Consider the following 24,860-nt stretch of genomic DNA (forward strand, 5'->3'; position numbering starts at 1 on the left):
TGCAAGTTTAACTCAATAATTTATTTGTGGAAATAAAAAGGTTAGTTTTTGATGAGAAATTTTTCAATCCTTTCCTTGTAAACACACATGAAAAAAAATAATAGAATTTTAAAAGTCTCAGGCCACAAAAATGCATGAGTAACACTTATAATTCTTTTCAATTAGACAAACCAAATTGATGTGTTAAAATATCTTTCAACCTGAAATGTCCAACTATACATCCCATGTTCCAATTGGCTTTTGATTTAAAAAATTAAAAAAGAAACAACTTCTACAAAGCTTTTATAAGAGGTATCACACATCTAGAAGATAAAATAACTTAGTCCCCTTCCCCCCAAACACACTTTTTAACCTTTAAAGCATAAAAAGCTATATAGTATCTTATACAAATTAACCAGTGTTCTTACAAAAGTAAAGCAGTTTGAACTAAAGATGTTACACTAGATTTGTAGTGAAGTATGAGGCACAAGAATTTATTCATTAGACATTTTCATCCAACCAGTCTCAAAGGTTCTCATTTAATTCTTGGCAGTACATAACTGGTATTAATGTATTTTGGTACTTGAGTCATGAATTGTGGCGAACAAGAAGCAGTGTATTGTAGTAATGGGATTTGTATTTGACAAACAACTGTAATGCTGAATACATGCCTTCTATGAATCTTGTGATTTGTTTTGTCGTTGGTCACTAGTAGTAGATCCTGCCAAGAAAAAAAGGGAAGAAAGTGAATATAATTTGCTGTATATTATTGTTATCATTTGAACATTTGAAATGTCTCTACAGGCTTTTATGCTTAAATTTCTATTTTCAGCTGAGTGGTGCTATTTATTTATTTATTTGTTGGTTGGTTGGTTGGTGCTGGGGCTTGAATTCTGGGAGTGGGAACATCCCTGAGTTTTTTGCTCCAGGCTAGCATTCTGTTAGCTAGCCTTGAATCACAGAGCCAGTTCCTGCTTTTTGTGATTAACTGGAGATAAGTGTTTCATGGACTTTCCTGCTTAGCTGGCTGAGTTGATCCTCAAATCTCACTTCCTGAGTAGCTAGGATTACAGGCATGAGCCACCAGTGTCCTGGGCTTTGGGTGGTGCAATTTTGGAAGGCTATTGAAACTTTAGAAGATGGGGCCTGGCTAGAGGAAATTATGTTCTTGGGAACATATGCTTGGAGGCTGAAGCTTGTCCTGCTACTTCCTCTCTTCTCTCTGCTTCTGGATTGCCATGAGGTAAGCATGCAGTTCCAGTATTTATAACTTCTCCTAGCACAGGTCCAAAGTGATGGGGTAAAGCAAGTATGGACTAAAACCTTTGAAACCATGAGCTAAAATAAATTCTTCCTCTTCTGAAGTCACTAGGTATTTGCTACAGCTACAACAACAACAATACCCAACTAATTTCCAATCCTGGAACTGAGTGTACACTCTTCCACTGGGTATGGTTGAAAAGCAAGTATGAAAATCTTAATAAGTTCATAGGACAAATGAAACTGATGTGAAAGAATCTGTATGAAGCTGGGCACAATGGCTCATGGTTCAAGGATCAAGATTCAAAACCAGCCGAGCACAACCAGACCACAAGACTCTTATCTTTAATTAATCACTAGAAAACAGGAAGTGGGGCTGTGGCTCTAGGGGTAGGATGGTAGCCTTGGGCTGAAGAGCTCAGGGATAAAGTGCAGGCCCCGAGTTCAGGCCCCACGACCCACAAAAAAAAAAAAAAAGCACAGTGGTACATACTTGTTATCAGGTCAGTCTGGATGGTGAGTGATAGCTCTTTTCTAAAGAACTCTCACAGAAATCAACTAACTTATCAATCCAGAAAGTACAAAGTATCAAAACTATAAACACATACACTTTTTTGCACCTAAAATGATGTCAAAACAATCTTCCATGTTAAAACACATCTCTTGGGGCCCGGAGTTTGGCCTAGTGGTTAAAGTGCTTGCCTAGCATGCACAAAGACCAGGGTTCAATTCCTTGGTACCACATACATAGAAAAAAGCCAGAAGTGGTGCTGAGGCTCAAGTGGTAGAGTTCTAGCCTTGAGAAAGTCCAAGGACAGTGCTCAGGCCCTGACCTCAAGGCCAGGACTGGCAAAAAAAAAAACAAACAAAAAAAAAACAAACCCAAAACAACAACACATCTCTTAAAAAAAGTTTTAGGGGCTGGGACTGTGACCTAGTGGTAGAGTGGTTGCCTGGCAGGCACAAAGTCCTGGGTTCAATTTCTTGGTACCATACATACAGAAAAAGGCAGAATTGGTGCTTTGGCTCAAATAGTAGAGTGCTAGCCTTGAGAAAACCCAAGGACAGTACCCAAGCCCTGAGGTTCAAGCTCCAGGACTGGCAAAAAAAAAAAAGTTTTAATAGTACACATGAGGCACTCTAATCTTCAGCACAAAAAAACCAAACTGTGAAAATAAAGACAAATTATGAAAAACAATTTTAAGCTTTAGATTATTATGCCAAATAAAATGATTTTCAATAATAAAAACAAAATATACTTTAACATGAACACAAATACTTTTTCCTAAAGCCAAAAGCCCTAACGAAAACAAGCAATAAGTAACACATGATCTTCAATCAACTCTAAGCATAAAAAGGTTATTTTAAAACTGGTCACCAGGTTTAAAATTGTAGAAACACTGGCATAATAAAGGATATCAGCAAAAAAATTCTGAGGATTTTTTTCACAAGTTTAAAGGAAGGGGTGCAACAAATCACAAGTTTCAGTGGTATTTTTATAGCATATGACCTTGATTTGAGTCTTCAATATTCATGCTTTCTCCATCTGCCTCTGACATTTCTTCATCTTCCTCATCATCATGTAGGTCTTTTGAAATTAATTGTCTAGCTAATTTAATATTCAGTCCTTCATTGTAGTGGAGCTTCCTTTTCATTTCAAATTGCCGCTTTTTTTCTGTAAAAAAATAAAAAATAAAAAGCAAGCTGAGCAAGCCTTGCCTCCAGGATTGCCCATGCCATATTTGTCATGCTCATTTGTGTTTGTCATATTTAAGGCTGCTATTATGCTCAAACATAGAACCTGGCAGTTTTTAATAGAGACCACAGAGCTCACAAAATTAAAAATATTCACTATCCACGTACTTTACAGAAAGTATGGCACCTCTGCTTTAAACGGTTCAAGTACATTCCAGTAGATGAACAGGTATAAGATGAAGCCATTACTTAAGAAGAAAACACAGATAAATAAAAGTTCTCCAGTAACAACTGAGGGGAAAAAAAGGCAAGTTAAAATTCTATACTTAACTATATTATGTACGAAGCCTATGAATATATACATCAACGATTAACAGTGGCTAACCTGGGATCAAGGAAATAATTGCAATATTTCTATGGCTTCCTTTTTTTTTTTTTTTTTTGGCCAGTCCTGTCTTAAAGCTCAGGGTCCTTGGACTTTTTCAAGGCTAGAGCTCTACCACTTGAGCCTTAGCACCACTACTGGCTTTTTCTATGTAAGTGGTACCAAGGAATCGAACCTGGGTCTTCGTGCATGCTAGGCAAGCACTCTACCACTAGGCCAAACTCCCGGCCCTGGCTTCCATTTTTGTAAGAAAAAAAAAATTTCCTTTAAGAATCCTTATTATGTTAATCCTTTTAGACACATAGAGATACCATAGAGGTCAATGCAACTGGCATATTTTATCAATAGCACTTTAAAAACCAACTGTCTATGAAGAAATAACTGTTAAGATTTTAAAATTTCTTAGACCAGTAAATACAAAAAAAAAGCGTTCAGTAAAAAATTGTTGACTATTTAAAGAGGAGTAAAATTCCATTGTTTTAAAGGGTATCAATGTATGGGAATTAATGTACCATCTATCTGGCGAATATCATGTAACCCTTCTATTAATTACAATAAAAATTAAAAAAAAATCCCATTGTTTTAGTAAATATTTTATATTTACTAAATGTTCAGTAAGTAGTTCATATTTTAATTTCACAAAAGCACAGAGATTATCATTCAGACTAAGGACACTGAAAGTACTTTTTTTTTTTTGCCAGACCGGGGCTTAAGAACTCAGGGCCTGAGCACTGTCCCTGGACTTTTTCCAGGGCTAGAGCTCTACCACTTAAGCCACAGCACCACTTTCAGCTTTTTCTATGTATGTGGTACCGAGGAATTGAACGCAGGTCTTCGTGCATCTAGGTAGGCATTCTACCACTAGGCCAAATTCCTGGCCCCTGAAAGTACTTTCTTAATTTCTCATGTTTAGTATCATTTATACTCAAAAATGTTTTAAAAATGTTTGTATGTCACTAGTCAACATTCTTCGGTCTCTAGGTAAGAAGAAAAGTTTTGAGATTGATATCAAATTACAAAGATTGTGTCAGATGTATCTCTCTTGTTCACTTATGAATTGCTTTTGTGAATATGGCAAAACAAAAATACTAAAATTTTATAATTTCTTAAAAATATGTTATTATAAAGGTGATGAACAGGAGTTATAGTTACTAAATTTTTAAATTATATTTTTGAGATGAGCAGTATTGCTATGTTGTTCAGGATGTTCTCTAACTTGTGGCCTCGATTTATCTTCCTGCCTTAGCCTTCTAGTAGGCAGGAGGATATATCATATCCCCTTGCTCTGCTATTAACATATTTCAAAAACTCAAATGTAAAAGCAAAACTAAAACATACCAAAAATAATGGTTCTGAGTGATCTCTATTACAATGGACAGACTAAGTAAGAGAGTAACCCCTTTTCTCTTTAGTAAAGAAGTAACACAGAGTAGAAACTTTAAAAAAATAAAAAATTACTCAGAAATAGGGTGTAGGTTTACACCTCAATAGCAGAGTCTATTCCTTAAGACTATCACACTAACATTTTTTTTTTTTTTTTTGCCAGTCCTGGGCTTGAGCTAGCGCCTGAGCACTGTCCTTGGACTTTCTCAAGGCTAGAGCTCTACCACTTGAAGCCTCAGCACTACTTCCAGCTTTGTTCTATGTATGTGGTACCAAGGAATCGAACCCGGGGCTTCGTGCATGCTAGGCAAGCACTTTAACCACTAGGCCAAACTCCTGGCCCCTCACACTAACATTTTATAACTAGACTTCTGTTCTTGTAGTCCCTTGTATGCAAGGCAAGAAGTCTCACCACTGAGCTACCGCTCCAGCCACTCTAGTCTTTTTCTTTCTTCTTTCCTTTATGCCCTCCCTGATCCTCCTGTTTTGAAGTAAGTTGTTACCCAAATTAGCCTGAAACACATTCTACCTTAACTTGCTCAGTGCTGGAGTTATAAGTATGAACCATTATGCATGACTTAAAATTTTTTCTCAAACATATTTTATAAAAATTGCCCATGTATCTTTTCAAAGTTCTTCTTTTATGTGGTTATGCATGTATGTGCATATAGCATTGTTTCTCAAAAACACATAAATCACAACTGATACATAAAAAGATGAAATGAGTACAATAATTGTAATATATCACAATAAGGATGAGTACTACTTCATAAAACTTTCCCTTTTTAATTTTATGTGTACATGTACTGAGTGTCACCTCTTCCTTTATTCTTTATCCTCCTCTTGTCCCCATTTTCAAGTTACATAATTCATTTATATAATATACAGTGAATATAATGATGCTTGCTCACTCTTCTTCCATTCATTCCTGTGGCCCCCATTCCTCAAAACACTTTGATAAACAATATATTAATTGTTCAAAGGAGTTATGCCTTTAAATTCTTCTCCTAAGTGTACCCTCCCATTTAGTCAGCTTGTATGTAAATTCATTGAGACCTGTATATATTATCATGTATAGTTGTACTTAAGATCCAGTTTCTACATATAACAGAAAACCTAAGCTAGTTTTTTAAAAATATCTACTTTTTTTTTTTTGCCAGTCCTGGGCTTGAGCTCAGGGCCTGAGCACCGTCCTTGGACTTTCTCAAGGATAGAGCTCTACCACTTGAGGTTCAGCACCACTTCCGGCTTTTTTTCTATGTATGTGGTACCAAGGAATCGAACCCGGGTCTTCAAGCATGCTAGGCAAGCACTTTAACCACTAGGCCAAACTCCCAGTCCCTAAAAATATCTACTTTTATAAACAACATCCTGGCTATTTTAATTTTCTGAAAGTTAACGTTTACTTAGTATCTATGCTAGAATCAATATTAAGTACTTTAAATTCTTTATCTCATCAAATAGTCACTAGCAGGTCTAAATCTTGTTTGAAATAAGGTTTTGCCAGTTACCTGTGAACTCACAAGATTAAGAGATTGTCCTTGCCTCAACCTTACAAGTAGCCGGGACTAAAGGTATGTGGAAAAACTCAGTTCTAGAATATCACTTTACATTTATAGGTCTTAGTTTAAAAATGAGAGGCTTAGAGAAATTAAGCAAATTGGCCAAGTAGCACAAACCCAGAGCACAAACTAACTTAGATTTGTCACATTCCAGAGTCTATAATTTTAATTGCTGTTATAAAATTACTATTTTTCCCAAGAATCCCTACTGTCAATAAAAAAATGACCCATTTTCATATATGTAGCTGTTTAAGTTTTTATAAAACACTTCATAATACAGTAACTACCAGTGGGGACTGAGTCAATGAAATTATAATTGGTTAAGTGGCGTCCCCTGCCGCCGATGTCTTGTAACTACAGTTTGAAGAAAACACCCTTAGGAAATCAAATAGTAAATATTGTGTTAATTTGCTGAGAATGAGGGGAGAAAAAAACTAAAAAAAAAAAAAAAAAAAAAAAAAAAGGAAACTATTTCCACATTCCTTTTGAAAAGTAAGTCATTACGAATATCAGAGACATGCTCTGTCAAATTCCTCTCTGATATAGGAATCTCAGACCAAAGTTGTTAGATAAAAATACTGAATTATCCTTAGCTACACATGACTAAAAGCCTGATAAATCACTCACAAATACTTGAAATCTTAGCTGAAAAAAATCTCTGAACTCCTTTACAATATAGGTAAAGCTTCAATATTTTCTTTCTTCTTCCTCTTCCTTCTCTTCTGAAGCAGTGGTGATTAAACCCAGGGCCTTGCACATACTATGTAAGGATGTTATACCCTTAGCCTTTTGGTAATTTCACTTAAGAGCATAGAAAAGAAACTACATGGCCAGGAATGTAGCCTACTAGTAAAGTGCTTGAAGCATGCATGACGTCCTGGGTTCAATTCCTCAGCACCACATACATAGAAAAAGCCAGAAATGGTACTGTGGCTCAAGTGGTAGAGACTTGAGAAAGCTCAAGGACAGTGCCCAGACCCTGAGTTCAAGCCCCAAGACTGGCAAAAAAAACCCCAAAAGCACTACAAAACTATATGTAATTATCCCTCAGTATCTGAAGAGGATTGGATAAAGAACCTCCATGGACACCAAAATCTACAAATTAAATTTCTTCCATAAAATGATACAGTATTTCCACCTAATTTTCACATATAATTCACATTTGATATAATCTCTAGGTTATTTGTGTTATCTAATACATAGTTTTTGATACTTATACTTTCAGGGAATAATGACAAAAGAAAAGCTCACTTATACATTTCTGATCAATGTGCCTGAATCCATAGATGGTGAGTCTGTAGATACTAACTCAGGATTTCCCACCTAGCTAGGAAGGAGCCCTTAACACTCAAGCCATATTCCCAGCCCTATTTCTTTTATTTATTTTTATTTTTTCCCTCCTCCTTCTTCTTGGTGCCAGTTCTGTGGCCTAAACTGAGGGCCTGAGCATTGTCCCTGATTTTTCTCATGCAAGGATATCACTTTACCACTTCTGGCTTTTTAATGGCTAATATCTCATTGACTTTCTTGATGGGCTGGTTTTGAACTGAAATCTTCAGATCTCAGCCTCCTGAGTAGAGGTGTGAGTCATCCCATACCTGGCAGCCACATAGTGCAGCTCTATTTCTTGAGATTATACATTCACATGGTTCAAAAACTATAAAATGCAACAAGGTAAGAAAGTATCTCTTTCAATAAAAGGCTGCTCTAAAGAAAAAAAAGAGTATCTCTTTTCTCTTTACCTCCAAATATAAACATGGCTATTTGTAAAAACAAACCAGGAGTAGTTAGCCTTATTTGTGTAAACTTCATATAGATCAGGAGAGTCTCCTTCCCTCTATGTTAAACAAGGAGGTTGTTTCCATTTCCCTTCCTATAACACTACTGCTCTGTGCTCCACGGGACCTGGACAGGTCTTATTCTACATCAGACCATCTTGATTCATCTGCTAAACTGAACCACTATTTTAAAACAGAAAAAGCACAAGCAATTAGCTAATTAGCCTTTACATTTACATCTACTTGCTTTAAGACCATCTATTCAATGATCTTAATAGCATGAATTTAACATTTCCTGAGCATCTACTCTGTACCAGGCAATAAAAAGTACAAAGTATATTTAAAATTATTTTTAAAATGGAAATATATTTAATTTTTAAAATTACAGGGAAAATACCATACTACAATAAACTCACAAGTAGAATTATATGAAAGTATTGCTTTCAATTTTCCTGCTGTTTATTCTTCCCGCTCCCCCCCCCAAAAAAAAGTTTGCTGAAATCAATTACCTCGTTCTTCAGGTGAGAGGTCGTTTTCTTCTTCTTCACTGCTTTCTTGTTCCTGAATCCGATACTTTGGCTCTGAGCCTTCAGCTGCAGCTAATCTGTACAATAATCATTTATAAATTAATACTATGATACTCAATTATTTAATTTCTCATTCAACCTTTGAGCTTCAGGAGAACATATAAAGATCATTAAATATGCTAGCTATAAGACGCATAGTAAAAATAAAAAGCAAGAATAGGAAGAGATACAATAGTAAGCAATAAGAACAGTGGAATGGGTGCTAGAAATCAATGAACAAAGGAAAACTTTGGTTTTATAAAATAATTTGTATTTCCCTTTCCTACTTCCTTCTTTAAAAATGAATGTTGCAGGATATTCAAAAACCTATCAGGGATGGGAGTTTGGCCTAGTAGTAGAGTGCTTGCCTAGCATTCATGAAGACCCAGGTTCGATTCCTCCGTACCAAATATGGAGAAAAAGCCAGAAGTGGTGCTGTGGCTCAAGTAGTAGAGTGCTGGACTTGAGAAAGCCCAAAGACAGTATACTCAGGCCCTCCTCAGTCCAAGCCCCAGGACTAGCAAAAAAAAAAAAAAAAAAAAATATATATATATATATATAGCCAGGAGTGTAGTCTAATGGTAGAGTGCTTGCCTAGCATGTACAGAAAAAGCTGAAAATAGTAGTACTGTGGTTCAAGTGCCAGAGTGCTAGCCGTGAGCAAAAAGTGCACAAGGACAATGTCCAGGCCCTGAGTTCTGGCCTTAGGACTGACAAAAAACAAAACAACACAAACAAACAAACATGGAGACACACCTATCTTATCTCTGTGTGCATACGCGCATGCACGAGTGTGCATGTGTGCTAGTATTGGGCAATGAACTCAGGACCTCACACCCTCCCTTGGCTTCTTCACTCAAAGGTGGTGCTCTACCTCCTGAGCTACACTTCCACTTCTGGCTTTCTGCTGGTTAACTGGAGTTAACAGTCTCTCAGATTTGTGTGCCTGGGCTGGCTTCAAACTTAGAGGCTCGGCCTCCTGATCAGCTAGAGTTACAGGCATGATCCACTAGTTTCTGGCACATGAAACACATCTTGATTTCCCATTTTTAGGTATACTTTAACACAGTGGTTTCCTGCCACCTGCATACACCAATTTTAATCAAGAAACAGAACAATAACAATTGATATACAAAAAAATCTAGATGAGGCTGGGGATACTGCTCAGTGGTAGAGCCGGTGCTTAGCCATGAGTCAATCTCAGGCATTCCTAGCCTCCCAGCCTTTTCTTTGTACTTGTATAAGCCATGTGAAAATGTATTTAATATTGCACAATTTAAAATTCACTGTAAAACTGCTTTGGTACTTACTTCTTAGCTAAGATATCTGGAGTCATGGCTTCATTGGCTTCTGAGTCACTATATGCATCTTCATCATCACCTATCATACTAGTCAACACACACATTTCAATTAATAACACTGGAGACATTCAAAACTCTCAAAAACCATAATATGAAAAAACCCCCATAACATCAATAACTGAACTACAGCATCATACAAGTTCAAAAATAAGGATATCAACAACAGTAATGACCTTTCGGTAGGTTGGGAAAGTTATCATTCATAAATGACCCTGTTTGTTTATTTGCAAATGAAGCCTCTGCTTTCTATTTGGGAAACAAAATCAAATCTCATTTTCCTCTTGAGAAGGCAAAACTTACTGGTGTTCATTCATCATTAGAAGATAGCAAGCATCTGCTATCACAGTAACAAATGTTACTATATACAAAATGTTTCCATTAAAATGAACACATTGCTTATATTACTAATAAAAAATTAGGTAGGTTAATTCATACTTTATATAAAACAAAACACAAATTCAAATAAGCTGTTATCCAGAAGCTCATATCAAAGGAAAATGTTAGCAAGTTACAAAAATAATGTTTCCATAGATTACCTATGGTAAGGAGTGCTTGGTTCATCTATTTTCATTAAACCATAGTCTTTGTCTGCTGGGTGGTACGTTGCCAGGATATTCATCTCATCCCACTTCTGAGACTTTTTACTAAAGTTGAAAAAGAAAAGAATACTTAGTGTCCATACACTAAAAAAGAAGTTTCACAATTAGCCATTCAAAACACTATGAGGTGCTACATACTATGATATATTTATTCTTCATCTGGACTACAGAATAGCAATTAAAATGGAAATCTATACCATTATCCAATATCAGTAGTTAGCTATTTTTGTTCTACATATATTAAGGATTGCTTAATAAGATCGTAAGCAGTCAGGCATGGTGGGACATTTCTCTATCCCAGCACTTAGGAAATAGACTCAGAAAGACTGAGTTTGAGGCCATTCCTAGGCTATACTGCAAGAGCTTATCTCAAAAATATCAAATCAAACCAATTAACCAACCAAATAGACAGAAAGTAATGGTTCATGCCTTGGGAGACTGAGTTAGAAGGATCGAGAGTTTGAGGAGTTACTGGGCCATACAATACATCTCAAAACAAACCGAACAAAAATAACAGGAGCATTTTCCTGGCCTAATTTCTTTAGGAATAGCTCTAGAAATTGAACACATAAAACTAGACAACCATATTAAATTCATATACAAAGCTAAACTGCAACTAAAATGATAACTTTTTAATCTAGAAAACTACAAGTTGCTAAGAAACAATACATTTGGATTTACTTAAGAGAACCAAAAGTGTTTTCAGAACACCTGTTACTATCTGTTCAATAAAGCATTACCAACTCGTAAGATCTTCAATAACTCAGTGTCTTAAATATCAATTCCTATTAAGAATAGGCAAATGTCACTTTGTTTTCCACACAGTTTGTGACTTTTTTTTTTTTTGGCCAGTCTTGGGGCTTGAACTCAGGACCTTACCACTGTCATCGGGCATTCTCAAGGCTAGCACTCTATCACTTGAGCCCACACCACCATTTCCAGCTTATTCTGTGTATATGCTGCCAATGACTCAAATCCAGGGCTTTGTGCATACTAGGCAAGCACTCTTACCACTAGGCCACACTCCCAGCCCCAGTTTGTGACTTTCTAATACACTGAAAAACAAGAATACTTTAAACAGAATTAACTGAACCATGTAATGAGGGTAGGAATGGGAGGAGGAAAATGGGGGAGGTGGATGGAAGGGATGACATTGATCAAGATACGTTATATCGATTTATATACTGCTTTGTAAAATGGCAAGTTCTTTGTACAACTATTTAAAGACAATAAAAAATTTTGCCTTTTAAAAAAATTTATATTTTATTGTCAGTGTATATAGGGATTACAGTTATATTTGCCAGATTGTGTAAATTTTGAACATTGATACCACTTTCCATGATTTCTCCCAATTTCCCTTCCTCTATCCCCTCCCAATCATTGTTTTCCCCTTCCCTTCCCTAGTTCAAATAAATAAACCTATATATAATATACCAGGCAAATAAAATCTTTAAAAAAAAATAAAAAAATCTACAATGTAAATTTAAAAAATATTGACCAAAATAATCTTTTTGTCATGTGTTTCAAGTTAGTAAGGTTTACTGTATATATTTTCAATTTCTCAAATTCTGAAATGTCCGTGAAGAATGGCATAGTTAAATTTATTGCTATTATCCCCTCTCTATGCACTCAAAAGTTTGACGAGCCACCTTAAAAATTACAAATGTTGGGGCTGGAAATATAGCTTAGTGGTAGAGTGCTTGCCTAGCATGCATTAAGCCCTGAGTTTGATTCCTCAGCACCATATAAACAGAAAAGGTACAAGTGGTGCTGTGGTTCAAGAGGTAGAATGCTAGCCTTGATCAAAAGAAGCTTAGAGACAGTTTCCAGACTCTGAGTTCAAGCCCCAGAACTGACAAACAAACATTACAAATGTGCCAGGCAGGCATGGTAGTACATGCCTACAATCCTAGCTCTCAGGGAAGCAGAGACAGATGGATTATGAATTTGAGACTGGCCTAGGCTAGCAAATACAAGCGCAGCATGGGTCAAAGAATGGGACTATCTCATCTAAAAAAAAAAAATTACTTTCTGTCTCCATTAATCTGTGTTAAGTATTTCATATAAGGAAAAATCAATGTCATTTTGTCACTTAGCACCATATCTTAAAGGTTTGTCCATGTTGTAGCATGTAGCATCTTTTTTTTTTTTTTTTCCCAGTCCTGGGCTTGACCTCAGGGCCTGAGCACTGTCCTTGGATTTTTCTCAAGGCTAGAGCTCTACCACGTGAGCCTCAGCACCACTTCCAGCTTTTTTCTATGTATGTGGTACTGAGGAATTGAACCTGGGGCTTTGTGTGTGCTAGGTAAGCACTCTACCACTAGGCCAAACTCCCAGCCCATGTAGCATCTTTTTAAAGGCTGGGAAAGTCAGAGCAGACAAACTGAGTACTTCTTATTAAGATCTTTCAAGTCTTGCCCTTCACTTTCTCAATAAGGCAAAAATTGGTACAGGCATGTCACAAGTGACGAAAATGAAAACTCTCACTGTTTTCAAAAGTATGGTGTCAGAAATGGCCTAAAATCTTTTATATTCATGGAATAGTCAAAATCTTAAAAGTCTGAGTTAATAAGCTTGTAGGAACCAGTTTTTAGCCTGAGTAGCTCCATCTTATTTGATCAGCCATTCTGTTATGTATGTAAAAGTATAAACTGACCTTGCCTGAAAAAGAAAACCAAAACAAAACATGTTATTCAAATGGACTTGACCAGGAAGAGGCTAAACATTACTTACAGAACAGTTCCAAAAATCAGTCAATTTTCAATAACAAGGCCCACTAACAAAGTCGGGACAGGCCAGGTGGAGACATCAAATCAACAGAAGTACATATGTAACTATATTTTGTAACCAATCAGCCTTTAGCAGTTTGGTAAACTTGTAGTTTGCAGTTTTGCCCTATAAAAGTTAGCCTGTGAGGCTGGGAGGGGTTGCTCTCTACATAGAAGGGGCCCTGACCGGTCAGTATAATTCTCCATGCTTGGTGCAAAATACAGCTTTGCTTAACTTTTACTTTCTGTCAGTCTCATCCCTTTGTTCATGGGCCCTAACAAAGCTAGTATTTTTTTTTTTTTTTTTTTTTGCCAGTCCTGGGCTTGAGCTCAGGGCCTGAGCACTGTCCTTGGGTTTTCTCAAGGCTAAGAGCTCTACCACTTGAGCCTCAGCACCACTTCCGGCTTTTTTCTATGTATGTGGTACGGAGGAATCGAACCTGGGTCTTCATGCATGCTAGGCAAGCACTTTAACCACTAGGCCAAACTCCCGGCCCAGCTAGTATTTTTTTATGCCTAAACTAGAACTTGAACTCAGAGCCTTAAACTCTTGGCTATTTTTACTCAAAACTGCTGTATCATCTAAGCCACAACTCCATGTCTAGCTTTTTGCTAGTTAATTGGAGAAAAAGAGTTTCACAGACTTACCTGTCCAGGCTGGCTTCAAATAAAATACCAATCACAAGACCTTAGCCTCCAAAGTTACTAGGATTAAGTATAATCCACTTACCACTGGCTAAGGCTTCTATGACCGCAAAAGTTGATTTGTGGCAGAAAACAACAAAAACCAAAAACTTAATTAAGAAACAGATGCTTGAAATTAAATTTCAGCTATCCTTTGCTAGCCCTGTGACTACAGAGAAGCCCAATGGAAGTAGCTCCTGACGTTTATTCTACATGAACAGTAAAATAAAAGAGGTTAATAACCATTTAGGGTGGTTAAAATAATGGAAAATATGTTGTAAAACTATAAAAGCACCATGTAAATAATGGTTTTTATTTAAATTTTAAGGCCTGCGTTAGCATGGTAGAGACTAGGTTCAGGTATAGTAGGTTTCCATTTTTTTTGGGGGGGGGGGGCAGTTCTGGGCTTAAGCCAGGACTGAGTATTGTCCTTGGATTTTCTCAAGGCTAGAAGTCTACCACTTGAGCCTCAGCACCACTTCTGGCTTTTTTCTATGTATATAATATGGTACCGAGGAATCAAATCCCAGCCTTCGTACATGCTAGGCAAGCACTGTACCATTAGGCCAAACTCCTGGCCCCTCAATTTTTTATGTACTGAATTCTTTCTACCTTTCTGGAAAGATTCAAAATGAAGAATTTTGAAATCCTGTAGAGTGCTACAGAATATTTTTAAAAAGCAATGTTTTGTATTTCTAAATACTGTTTTAGGAATTTTATTTTGTTAAATACCTGTATCAAATATAAATTATCTGTTTATAGACATATTCTCTTTCCACAGGGAAAGAGATACATTTCTATAGATTTGAAAGGTAGGAAAAATGATAAGGAGCTTCTGATTAGGATAATGAAACACAGATGTAAGTTTTAAGAAAAGTATGTTTTGTGAAGGAAACAATACAATTAACAAAGAGACCTGTCATACCGTAGCTAAATACTCCCTCTTGATAAATACTTCTTAATATGGAAACTGAAAAAGAAAAGTGGCATGCATCTATTGCTTTCTCTTCCAGTAAGGAAAGATGTAACTGAAAGAACAGGGGACATTTTGAAGTGATGGAAAAATTCACTTTATTGACCAGAATGGTAGATATATGATAGTGCCCATTTTATTAATTTCTGAAGCCTAATTTTACAGTAAATATATTTTTCTGCTTATTACAATAATTTTTTTTTTTTTGCCAGTCCTGGGCTTGAGCTCAGGGCCTGAGCACTGTCCTTGGACTTTCTCAAGGCTAGAGCTCTACCACTTGAGCCTCAGCACCACTTCCGGCTTTTTTCTATGTATGTGGTACCGAGGAATCGAACCCGGGTATTCATGCATGCTAGGCAAGCACTTTAACCACTAGGCCAAACTCCCGGCCCCAAAATATTTTTTAAATGAACATACTAATGCTCTTGTTGGATTCTTCCTAATCTCAGGGTAGAACAAGTTATTCCAAAATGTCACCAGTACTGAAAGGTACTTATGATTATTACTGCATGGGTAAAGGATAAGATAGACCTCTGGAACTCCACAGTGTGTCTCAAATGCAAGAGAAGGGATATCAACTCCCTTTAAATCTGTTTCACAACAGATTTTTTTTCACAGAAGAAAAATCAATACAGGATATAAGCAGAAATTACATTTTCTTAAGATTAAGCTAAAATTTAGTAATTACAATCTCAGCACCATAAGCCATAAATAATTCTAATTTCTGCTTATTCTTTATATAATATTTAATAATATATATTTAATAATATGTACACTGATAAACTATATATTGGATCAAGCTGTGTTTTTTTATTTTTTTCTTTTCTTTCTTTTTTTTTTTTTTGCACCAGTCCCTTGGCTTGAACTCAAGGACTAGGCACTGTTCCTGAGCTTTTATGGTCAGGGCTAGTGCTTTACCATTTAAGCACTTTCAGATTTTAGACAGTTAATTGGAAATAAGAGTCTTACAGACTTTGCTGCCCAGGCTGGCTTCAAACCACAATCCTTACATCTCAGCCTCCTGAGTAGCTAGAATTACAGGAATAAGCCAAACCCATTTTTTTTCTTTTTAATATAAGCTTTTGCTATGTTCCTAGGCTGCTCTAGACAATGCAAGTGATCGTCTCAGCTTCCTGAGTAGCTGGGATCACCATTTTATATCTAACACCTATACAATTTTTTAAAACAGGACTACTTACAATATCTCCAATAATTATCAAACATTGCTAGGACAGAGGCAAGGAAGACCTGTTCCACTTTAGCAGGTATAAAGTAATATTTATAAGTTGCTTTGTGTTTCTTTGCTCATTATCCAACAAATAATAAATGCTTATTTTACTTGTTTGAATTGTTACATTCTTTACTTACCAGAAATCTCTAACAAATTTGAGTGAGTTCTTAGTTTATACAAACAAGCTACATAACAATTCTTATTTTCCCAGTTTGTCATTGTTTACTTTCTACTGTATAAGTGGAATTTAAAAGTTTTATATATTCAGAGCCATAATCAACTGCCATTTCTTCAACACGAAGAAAATGAACACCTTAGCTTATTCAGATCCAAGAAAAATAACAATAACTTGCCAAAAAAACAAAACAAAACAAAAACAAAAACAAAACAAGCAAACCACCCTGAATTTAAGCTCAATACTATCATGATCTGTATGTACAACCTTCTTTGGGTCAGATCTCCACAAATAAAAATAGGAGCACTGTTACTAACATGGGAGATTCTGCCATGATGGCAGGCACCTGTTTGTTTCAGTTTCTCCACGCCAACTAGGGTGACTGATTCTTAAAAGCCTAAATTTGGTAAAAGTTACATTTTACTTTCACTTCATTAGCTCATATACTATTATCTTAAAGCCTAACTAAATTTCTTCTTACATATTTGTAACTTGCTTGACAGTTTTGGCTGTGCTCAGAATGGGAATGTACTTCATGGTGTTAAAAAGTTTAATTGCATAGTGAAAAAAATGATTCTTATAATGAAGATTTAATATATGTGGACCAACAAGTATAAGGTTTTGAATCTTGACACCACGACTAGACAATCAAAGACTTAACAAAGAGAGCAGTCATAAGTAAGGAAAAGGAAATTTTTGGAAAATAAACTTTATATTTTATTTGACATTTGACTATAATATTCCACGTTCTTTTAATAAGCAAAAATTACAAAGCTGGTGCATGTTAAGTCGGTTAAGTTATATTTCCAGCTGAATTTGAGTGCATTATCTAATATTGTAAAATTTAATTGAATAGTAGCAGGTTCCAAACTAGATATTGGGGGGGTGGGTTTCTACATTACAATAGGACTAACAACTGAGAATAAAGCAGGGAGTTAAGCCCTTGACATTTACTAACTTAAACTATGATTAAAAAAGCACATTGAAAACCAGAGCTAATAAAATTTGCTAGCAATTAAGCACTACTTCCCCCACCTCCCAACTGTGGGGCTTGAACTCAGGGCCTGGGCACTGTCCTTGAGCTTTTTCTAGGCTAGAGCTCTACTACTTGAGCCACAGCACCATTTTGGGCTTTTTCTGTGTATGTGGTACCAAGGAATCAAACCCAGGATTTTGTGCATTCTAGGCAAGCATTCTTCCACTAGGCCAAACTCCCAGCCCAAGTACTATTTTTTAAAAACACTTCTTATAAGATAGACAGTAACTACTTGGAGAAAGACAGGGATAGGGTGACATTGTCCAAAAAGAAATGTATACTCATTATCAGACTTATGTAACTGTAACCCCTCCATTCATCACCTTTACAATAACAATATTTTTTAATAACAATATTTTTTTAATTTTTTGCCAGTCCTGAGCCGTGAACTCAGGGCCTGAGTACTGACCTTGGGCTTTCTCAAGGATAGAGCTCTACCACTTGAGCCACAGCACCATTTTTTTCTACATATATGGTACTGAGGAATCGAACCTGGGTCTTCATGCATGATAGGCAAGTGCTTACCACAAGGCTGAACTCCTGGCTCCAAAAACAATTTTTTAGTAGAAAGCAACTTTTTACTATATTTTCAACAATCCCAAAATGAACTTTATTCACACTTTTTTTTTTTTTTTTGCTAGTCCTGGGCCTTGAACTCGGGGCCTCAGCACTGTCCTTGGGCTTTTTCAAGGTTAGTGCTCTACCACTGGAACCACAGCACCATTTCAAGCCTTTTTCTATATATGTGGTACCAAGGAATCCAACCCAGGTCTTCGTGCATGCTAGGCAAGCACTCTTACTACTAGGCCAAACTCCAGGTCCTCACACTTTAATGTATCTAAAAAAACAAAGCTCAAAATGGTTAGCATTCTACGATTGGCAATACTTTTTCTTTATTAGTGGTATATCATAAAATTAATGAGGTTTCTCTCTCTCTTTTTTTTTTTAAATGAAATATGTGTATTTACTTGCTAGGTCTGTTAGGTTAGACCTTCCCAAGTTGTATACTACATTTAAGGTAAAGAAGAGCTTCACACTCAGAAGATGACAGTAGCATTTACATTAAACAGTACATATTGCAAAATGCTGATTTATCCACGCTTAATTATGTGCATTTATGAATTTTAGTTAATCTGACAACTAAGGAAACCATTCACTAAAACTTATAATATTATAAAATTATCAGAAGAACAATAAGAAAATAACAGCATTGGCCAGTCTGCAGTCTAGAAGCTAAGGCAGGAAGACAGTGAGTTTAAGGACAACCAAACCAGTCAGACAAAAATAACATTGAGTCATATAAAAAAATTCTCAGGCCAGGAGTTTGGCTTAGTGGTAGAGTGCTTGCATAGCATGCAGGAAGCCCCAGGTTTGATTCCTTGGTACCACCTACATAGAAAAAAGCCATGGAGTGATGCTATGGTTCAAGAAGTACAGCCCTAGTTTTGAGAAAGCCCAAGGAAAGTGATCAGGCCCTGAGTTCAAGGCCCAGGACTGGCAAAAAATCAAAAACCAAAAACCAAAAAAACCTGTAATTATTGTTTGATCAGTTTTGACAAGAAATGAATTTTAAAAAGAAAAAGTATTTGAAATACCAATCTCAAATTTAAAACTTACTTTTTGTATATATTGAGTCTTGAAAATTATCAATAATATACATATATACGAATTACAAATATATACTTAAAGTGTAAATATTTTTCCTTTAAAAATATGTAAAAAAATTCTCCATGTGAAACAACATATAAGATAGTGATGAATCATCTGCAGATTCTCTATTTGGGAATTTATTTGCTTGCTAAAATTTATTTTTATCTAAAAACTTCTATTGTAGGTGCTTTAGGCTGCTTAGACATGAATAGGAAAAAAATCGAGTTACCCAACGTACACAGCTGAAGCGAAATAAGGAAACGTCTTGCTAAATAAGGTGTCTTTATAAAAATTATAAAGAAAACAAGGTCATGGGCCGGGAGTTTGGCCTAGTGGTTAAAGTGCTTGCCTAGCATGCATGAAGACCCGGGTTCAATTCCTCGGTACCACATACATAGAAAAAAGCCAGAAGTGGTGCTGAGGCTCAAGTGGTACAGCTCTAGCCTTGAGAAAGTCCAAGGACAGTGCTCAGGCCCTGAGCTCAAGCCCAGGACTGGCAAAAAAAAAAAAAAAAGAAAACAAGGTCATATATTGGTCAGTTGATGGAAATATGACTAGAGTCATGAAGAAACCTAACCTTATACTTCCCCTAAGAGCAAGAGTTGGGTGCTTACAATTTAGTGTCTGTGGGACTTTTGCAAGTAGTGACAACTTAGACGTCTGGTTATTTTCACATTAATTTGAGGTGTACCTACCTTACATTCTATTCTAACACTTCAAATAAGACCATTATACAACCTTTGTATGTTTATGAATTTTGAACACATTGTACTTACGACAGTTTTTAGTTATTGTTATGAGAGGATATTTATTTCAAGTAAATTTACTTTAAAGCAAAAGTATTTACTGAGACTCTTTTTTGCCAGTCCTGGGCTTGAGCACAGGGCCTGAGCACTGTCCTTGGACTTTCTCAAGGCTAGAGCTCTACCACTTGAGCCTCAGCACCACTTCCGGCTTTTTTCTATGTATGTGGTACCGAGGAATCGAACCCGGGTCTTCATGCATGCTAGGCAAGCACTTTAACCACTAGGCCAAACTCCCGGCCCCAGGACCTGAGACTCTTATCTTCAATTAACCTCCAGAAGACTGGAAGTGGGGCTAGGCTCAAAGGTAGGGTAGCCTTTGAGCTGCAGAGTACAGGGACAACACAGGCCCCTGAGTAGGGCAGTAACCTTGAGTTGAAGAGCTCAAGGCCAGCACCCAGGCCAAGTTCAAGCTACTTGACCCACCAAAAAAAACCAACAACAACAAAAAAAACTAACAAAAAAAAAAAACTGTAAAGCAAAAATTTCCTTTACGACGCATTCAATTATATTTCTGTGTTTCTAATGAAAGAGCCTCTTATAGTTACTAATATTGCTTGCACTGCAGTGTGACAATCAACTTCTTTGCTTTACAGTCTTGTAACTTACCATTATAAATAAGTCCACACCCTTTTACCACTTGAAATTGTACATCATAAACCTCAATGAACAAATAAATTATAGCTTGGTAGCTCCCTTTGAGGCTAGTACTGTAACCTTTGAACTAGTCAGGTCAATCAGTCATCAAAAATTGCACGTGAGAGATCCTAAGAATGGAGATCCAAAAGGCTACAACTTGCAAGTTGCATTCCTATTTATTTAGTATTTTCTTCAAAGTAACAGTCCCGGCCCGGAGTTTGGCCTAGTGATGGAGTGTTTGCCTGGCACATACGGAGACCTGGGTTTGATTCTTTGATACTCTATACATAGTGTGGCTCAAGTGGTAGGGCTCTATCTAGTCTTGAGAAAGCCCAAGGACAGTGCTCAAGCCCCGAGTTCATGTCCAGGACTGGCAAAAAAAAAAAAAAAAAAAAAAAAAATCAAAGTAACAGTTACCATGAAACTTGCTACACCAATTTGAGCTTCAGCTTTACTACAAATACCAGTAACTTTTCTTAATCTTATTTTAAACAGAGTTCTTACTTTTTTTTATTGTAACATCTGAGTCCTTACACTTAACCCAGTAGTCTATTTCACACTACAGATACTAAATTGCAACATTTTTTCATCAACCAGTGCATCTTAAATGTCTTTCTCTACACATACACACACACACCTTCTTTTATAAAGGTTGGTATACTATTCCATTACACAAATGTGCCATAATAAATATTTCATTAGTTCTTCCTAATGGACCTTGGACTATTTCCAATTATTCATATACACAACGCTTCGGGTAAACATTAGACTGTCCTAAGCTTAGATAATGTCTGAACTGGACCGAAAACCAGAAAGCTTCCAGAAGTCTAGTTGTAGATGCAAAATATGAAGCAATAAATAATTTCCCACTAACTATAGATCAAAAACTTGGAAAATTCTAGTTCCACTGAAGTGTAGAGATGATAACAAATAGAACCAGAATGAGTGCCTTAAAGCGCTTAATAAGGAAATAAGTCTTCTGAGGTCTCTGATTAGTCTTCAGCCTGCATGGTAAAGGATTCCCAAGGCAAGAAAATATTCTTTAATTACCGAAGAATTTTAATTTTAGATTTAGGTTAAGAAATAATAAACCCTGAGCAGATGAAGCTTTAAAACTCAAGTCGATTCCTTCATGTTCTCATGACAAGAGTTCACAGATCGCGTTTACTAGAAGAAAATACAGTTAAGGGATAAAAGAGAATAAACATCACCGCTCCCGACTCCACCCTGGCGCGGGTCGGAGCCGCCCCCGCCGGCCGCGCCCCGGTCCCGGCGTTCGGGTCCCGGCGTTCGGGTCCCGGCGCGGGGGAGCCGCGGGACGGAGGGAGGCTCGCAGGCTTCGCCCCCGCCCTCCCCACCCCGGCTCTCACCTCAGTTCCTCGTCGACGTGCGGGCCGGGCTGCTGGGCTGAGGCCACCACCGGGGGAGCCGCCAAGGTCTTGTTCTTTAAGATTCCCTTGATGGGCCGGTGCGAGGCTGTGGAGGCCGCCATGGCCGGTCGCTGGGACAGTCCGCTCAGGGTCGCTGTTGCTATTCCGGGTCAGGACAATGAGGGCCGGGCGTTACCGAGACCCCGCCGGGCAGCCGCAGAGCCCGCGGGTCGCTCCGAGCGACTACCAGCGTCGCTTCAACAACCGCGACGCCACAGCCCACGCCGCGCGGCGGGCGGCCCTTCGCCGCCGGCTCTTTTCCCGCGGCCCACAGAGGAGGGCCGGCGGAATGCCCCAGCGCGAGAGCGACGCGGACGCCCTAGCCAGGCGGGCCCGCCCTCTCGCGATATCTAGGGAGGGGCGTGGCCCATCGGGGGCGTGGCCAATCGGGGCGGGGCCAATCGGGGAGGGACGAGAACAAAGCCAGCCTCCTCACTCAACGCCCTGCGGCCCGCCCTCCCGGCCAGCCCGGCTCGGCGCGGCGTTGGGAACCGGAAGTTGTTTTCCTAGGGCCTGACCACCAGGTTCTTCTCTGGCTTTGGTGCTTTCAGCACCCTCTCTCCCAGTACCTTGGTATTTACGTTTTATGTCAGAGGTATCACCTCATTCCCTGAAGAGAGAAATATGAGCGTACTTTGGAAGAAATGGTATGTCTTTCTATTTAACCCACCTAAAAACTTACCTCCCTAAAGTCATGGAATATCAGCAATGAGAAGATCCTGCCTTGGAGAGGTTGACAAACCCTCACCATTTCACTGACCATCCACAGCATATACACACAAGGCGAATGTGAGACTTGAAGGGCTACAGAGATGCCAGGAGACAGCTGAGATGCCAGAAGCCAGAGAAGCAGAGCTTGCTTCAGATTCTCAGAGTCCTCATAGGGAGCTAACAAGGCCTTGATTTTTGACGTGGCAGCCCCATCTCCTCCACTTCCCTCAACTACCACCTTTGTCATTGGGCCTTCTCCCCTGCCCTTTTAGATTAGGCCTCTTCTTCCTTGTGATAGGCCAGAACGGACTGAGCAACCCCAAATTGGGTTACTGTCGCATACCACCAGGTTTCTGGGGACTCAAAGACGACTAGGGCTGAAAGGGGCCTTGTCGAGCAGTCTGTCCTCTTTCCAGCTATACCCCCTCATTCCCTAATTCCTCTCTTCCACAGCTTCCTTTATTGTGGAGTTTGGCAAGGTTCTAAACAATAATCTCACTCTAGTCTATATATCTGTGGGTCCCGAATTGCATTTCCTTTATGCCTTGAGGACAGAGTTTAAGATTACTCTCCTAAGCCGCGTGTGGTAATCTAGCTGCTTAGGAGGCTGAGATCTGAGGATCAAGGTTCAAAGCCAGTTCAGGCACAAAAGGATCTGAGACTCTTATCTCCAATTAACCTCTAGAAAACGGTAAGTGGGGCTTGGCTCCAGGGTAGGGTGGTAGTCTTGAGCTAAAAAGCTCAGGCCCAGGGGTAGGGCGGAAGCCTTGAGCTGAAGCACTCAGGGACAGCACCCATGCCAAGTTCATTCAGGGACAGTGCCCAGGCCAAGTTCAAGCCCATGACCCACAAAAACAAAAACAGAAACAAAAATATTCCTAAGGAACAATTTCAGGGTTTTGAAAAGTATTTTATTTTTATTTTCCAGCCTGGTCCCTGAGTTTGAGCTGATGGAGGGCTTCAATAAGGGAGGGGATGCTGATGGAGCTAATGGAGGGGCATTATGAAGTGGGCAGGAAGGCAAGAGAGAAAGCTGTCCTAAGTGCTGAATGTGTTCCCCTAAGAATTCTCCCAAGCCAGGCCTCCACAGCAATCATTGGCCCTGGTCCTACCTTTGTTCTCAGACTAGTGTTCCACGATACACATCCTCTCTCCCTCCTTTTCTCTCTCCCTCCCTCCCTCCCTTCCTCTCCTCCCAGGCTAGGACCTTCCAGCCCATCTAGTATTACAATCTGACAGTCCTGTCTAGCCCAGGGACAAGAGAGGGTTCTCAGTGACAGGAAGCAGGATGGGCTTGTCCTTGCCACCTGCGCTCTCAGCACCTGTGGCCTCTCCTGGGCTGCCAGCAGGAGAAGTAGTAATCCTGTTTTCGAGAGAATCTACAAAACTCTCTTTATGCTCTTAAGTAATGGGCAGTGTGCTTTGTTCCTGCTTGGGCCTGGCACACATCACACTAAACCTAAATTTGGGCCCAAACTTAAGCAATGTCTTACAGACATTAAAGAGTTACCACAATATTATATAATGTATTTTTATTTTAGCTAATAAACTAAAAGATGTTAGGACAGGAGGTGTTGGAGAGTTCTCTGATGGACTTCAGAGAAATCTTTCCCTCCACACAGTTAAACCTTTACCTCATATTTGTTCCATTTCTGATTATATTAAAAGTGCAGATGAAGAGACCTTCCTTAACAATTGAAAAACATATAATAGTTTGGCTGCAATATCTTGGGCACAACTTTTCCTTATATTTTAGAATAGTTGAACCACTTTTATTTCTCAATGTGACCCAAAGAAGATTTCCATTTGCAAGTCTCAACAGAGCTTTCTCTCCCTGCCTGCTCTTGTTCCTAAAGGATTTTATCCAGACCAAACATCTCCAGCCAGGAATTGGGCTATATTTGTGTTACATTTCCTGTATGTTGAAGGTTTCACTGCTAAGAGATGCATTATGGATGGAGTTTTCCATGCTGGATGCAGGTCTGATGCAGCTCTCAAGACAAATCATTTTAAATAAATACATTAAACAGGCATTTTAAATAAATACATTAAACAGGATTGTCTGGCAATTGTTTCTGCTCTTGTTTTGAAGATTTCCTCCTGGCTACTTGGCCCAATGTCACATATTTGGAAAAGGAGAAGAGACACAATTAATGTAGCCTCTGTATGGCTGAGCCAGCAGGCACACTGTC

The 24,860-nt window shown here is 38.3% G+C and overlaps 2 protein-coding genes across 2 annotated transcripts; one reads left to right on the forward strand and one right to left on the reverse strand.

Moving 5' to 3' along the window:
- Positions 1-22,113, reverse strand: Ppp1r2 (protein phosphatase 1 regulatory inhibitor subunit 2). Its single transcript, XM_090344143.1, has 6 exons — positions 21,898-22,113; positions 10,506-10,613; positions 9,919-9,996; positions 8,552-8,646; positions 2,750-2,914; positions 1-700 (listed from the first exon to the last, which is right to left on the reverse strand). Exons 1-6 carry the CDS (start codon positions 22,017-22,019, stop codon positions 654-656), a joined length of 615 nt encoding a protein of 204 aa, XP_090200269.1. The 5' UTR covers positions 22,020-22,113; the 3' UTR covers positions 1-653.
- Positions 22,076-24,860, forward strand: LOC150069164 (uncharacterized). Its single transcript, XM_090344144.1, has 2 exons — positions 22,076-22,604; positions 24,525-24,860. The coding sequence occupies exon 1, from the start codon at positions 22,076-22,078 to the stop codon at positions 22,472-22,474; it is 399 nt and encodes a 132-aa protein (XP_090200270.1). The 3' UTR covers positions 22,475-22,604; positions 24,525-24,860.

This window comes from Megascapheus bottae, chromosome 1 (genome assembly GCF_031878675.1).
Source record: "Megascapheus bottae isolate mThoBot1 chromosome 1, mThoBot2.hap1, whole genome shotgun sequence".
Lineage (NCBI taxonomy): Eukaryota > Metazoa > Chordata > Mammalia > Rodentia > Geomyidae > Megascapheus > Megascapheus bottae.

Bases quoted from the DNA above. Each gene is read 5' to 3' on its own strand.
- Ppp1r2 (XM_090344143.1), bottom strand. From the start codon at position 22,019: ATGGCGGCCTCCACAGCCTCGCACCGGCCCATCAAGGGAATCTTAAAG. The intron at 2,915-8,551 runs GTAATTGATTTC...ATTTTTTTACAG, and splicing joins CCTCTCACCTGAAGAACGAG to AAAAAAAGCGGCAATTTGAA. The intron at 701-2,749 runs GTCATATGCTAT...TTTTCTTGGCAG, and splicing joins TATTGAAGACTCAAATCAAG to GATCTACTACTAGTGACCAA.
- LOC150069164 (XM_090344144.1), top strand. From the start codon at position 22,076: ATGAGGGCCGGGCGTTACCGAGACCCCGCCGGGCAGCCGCAGAGCCCG.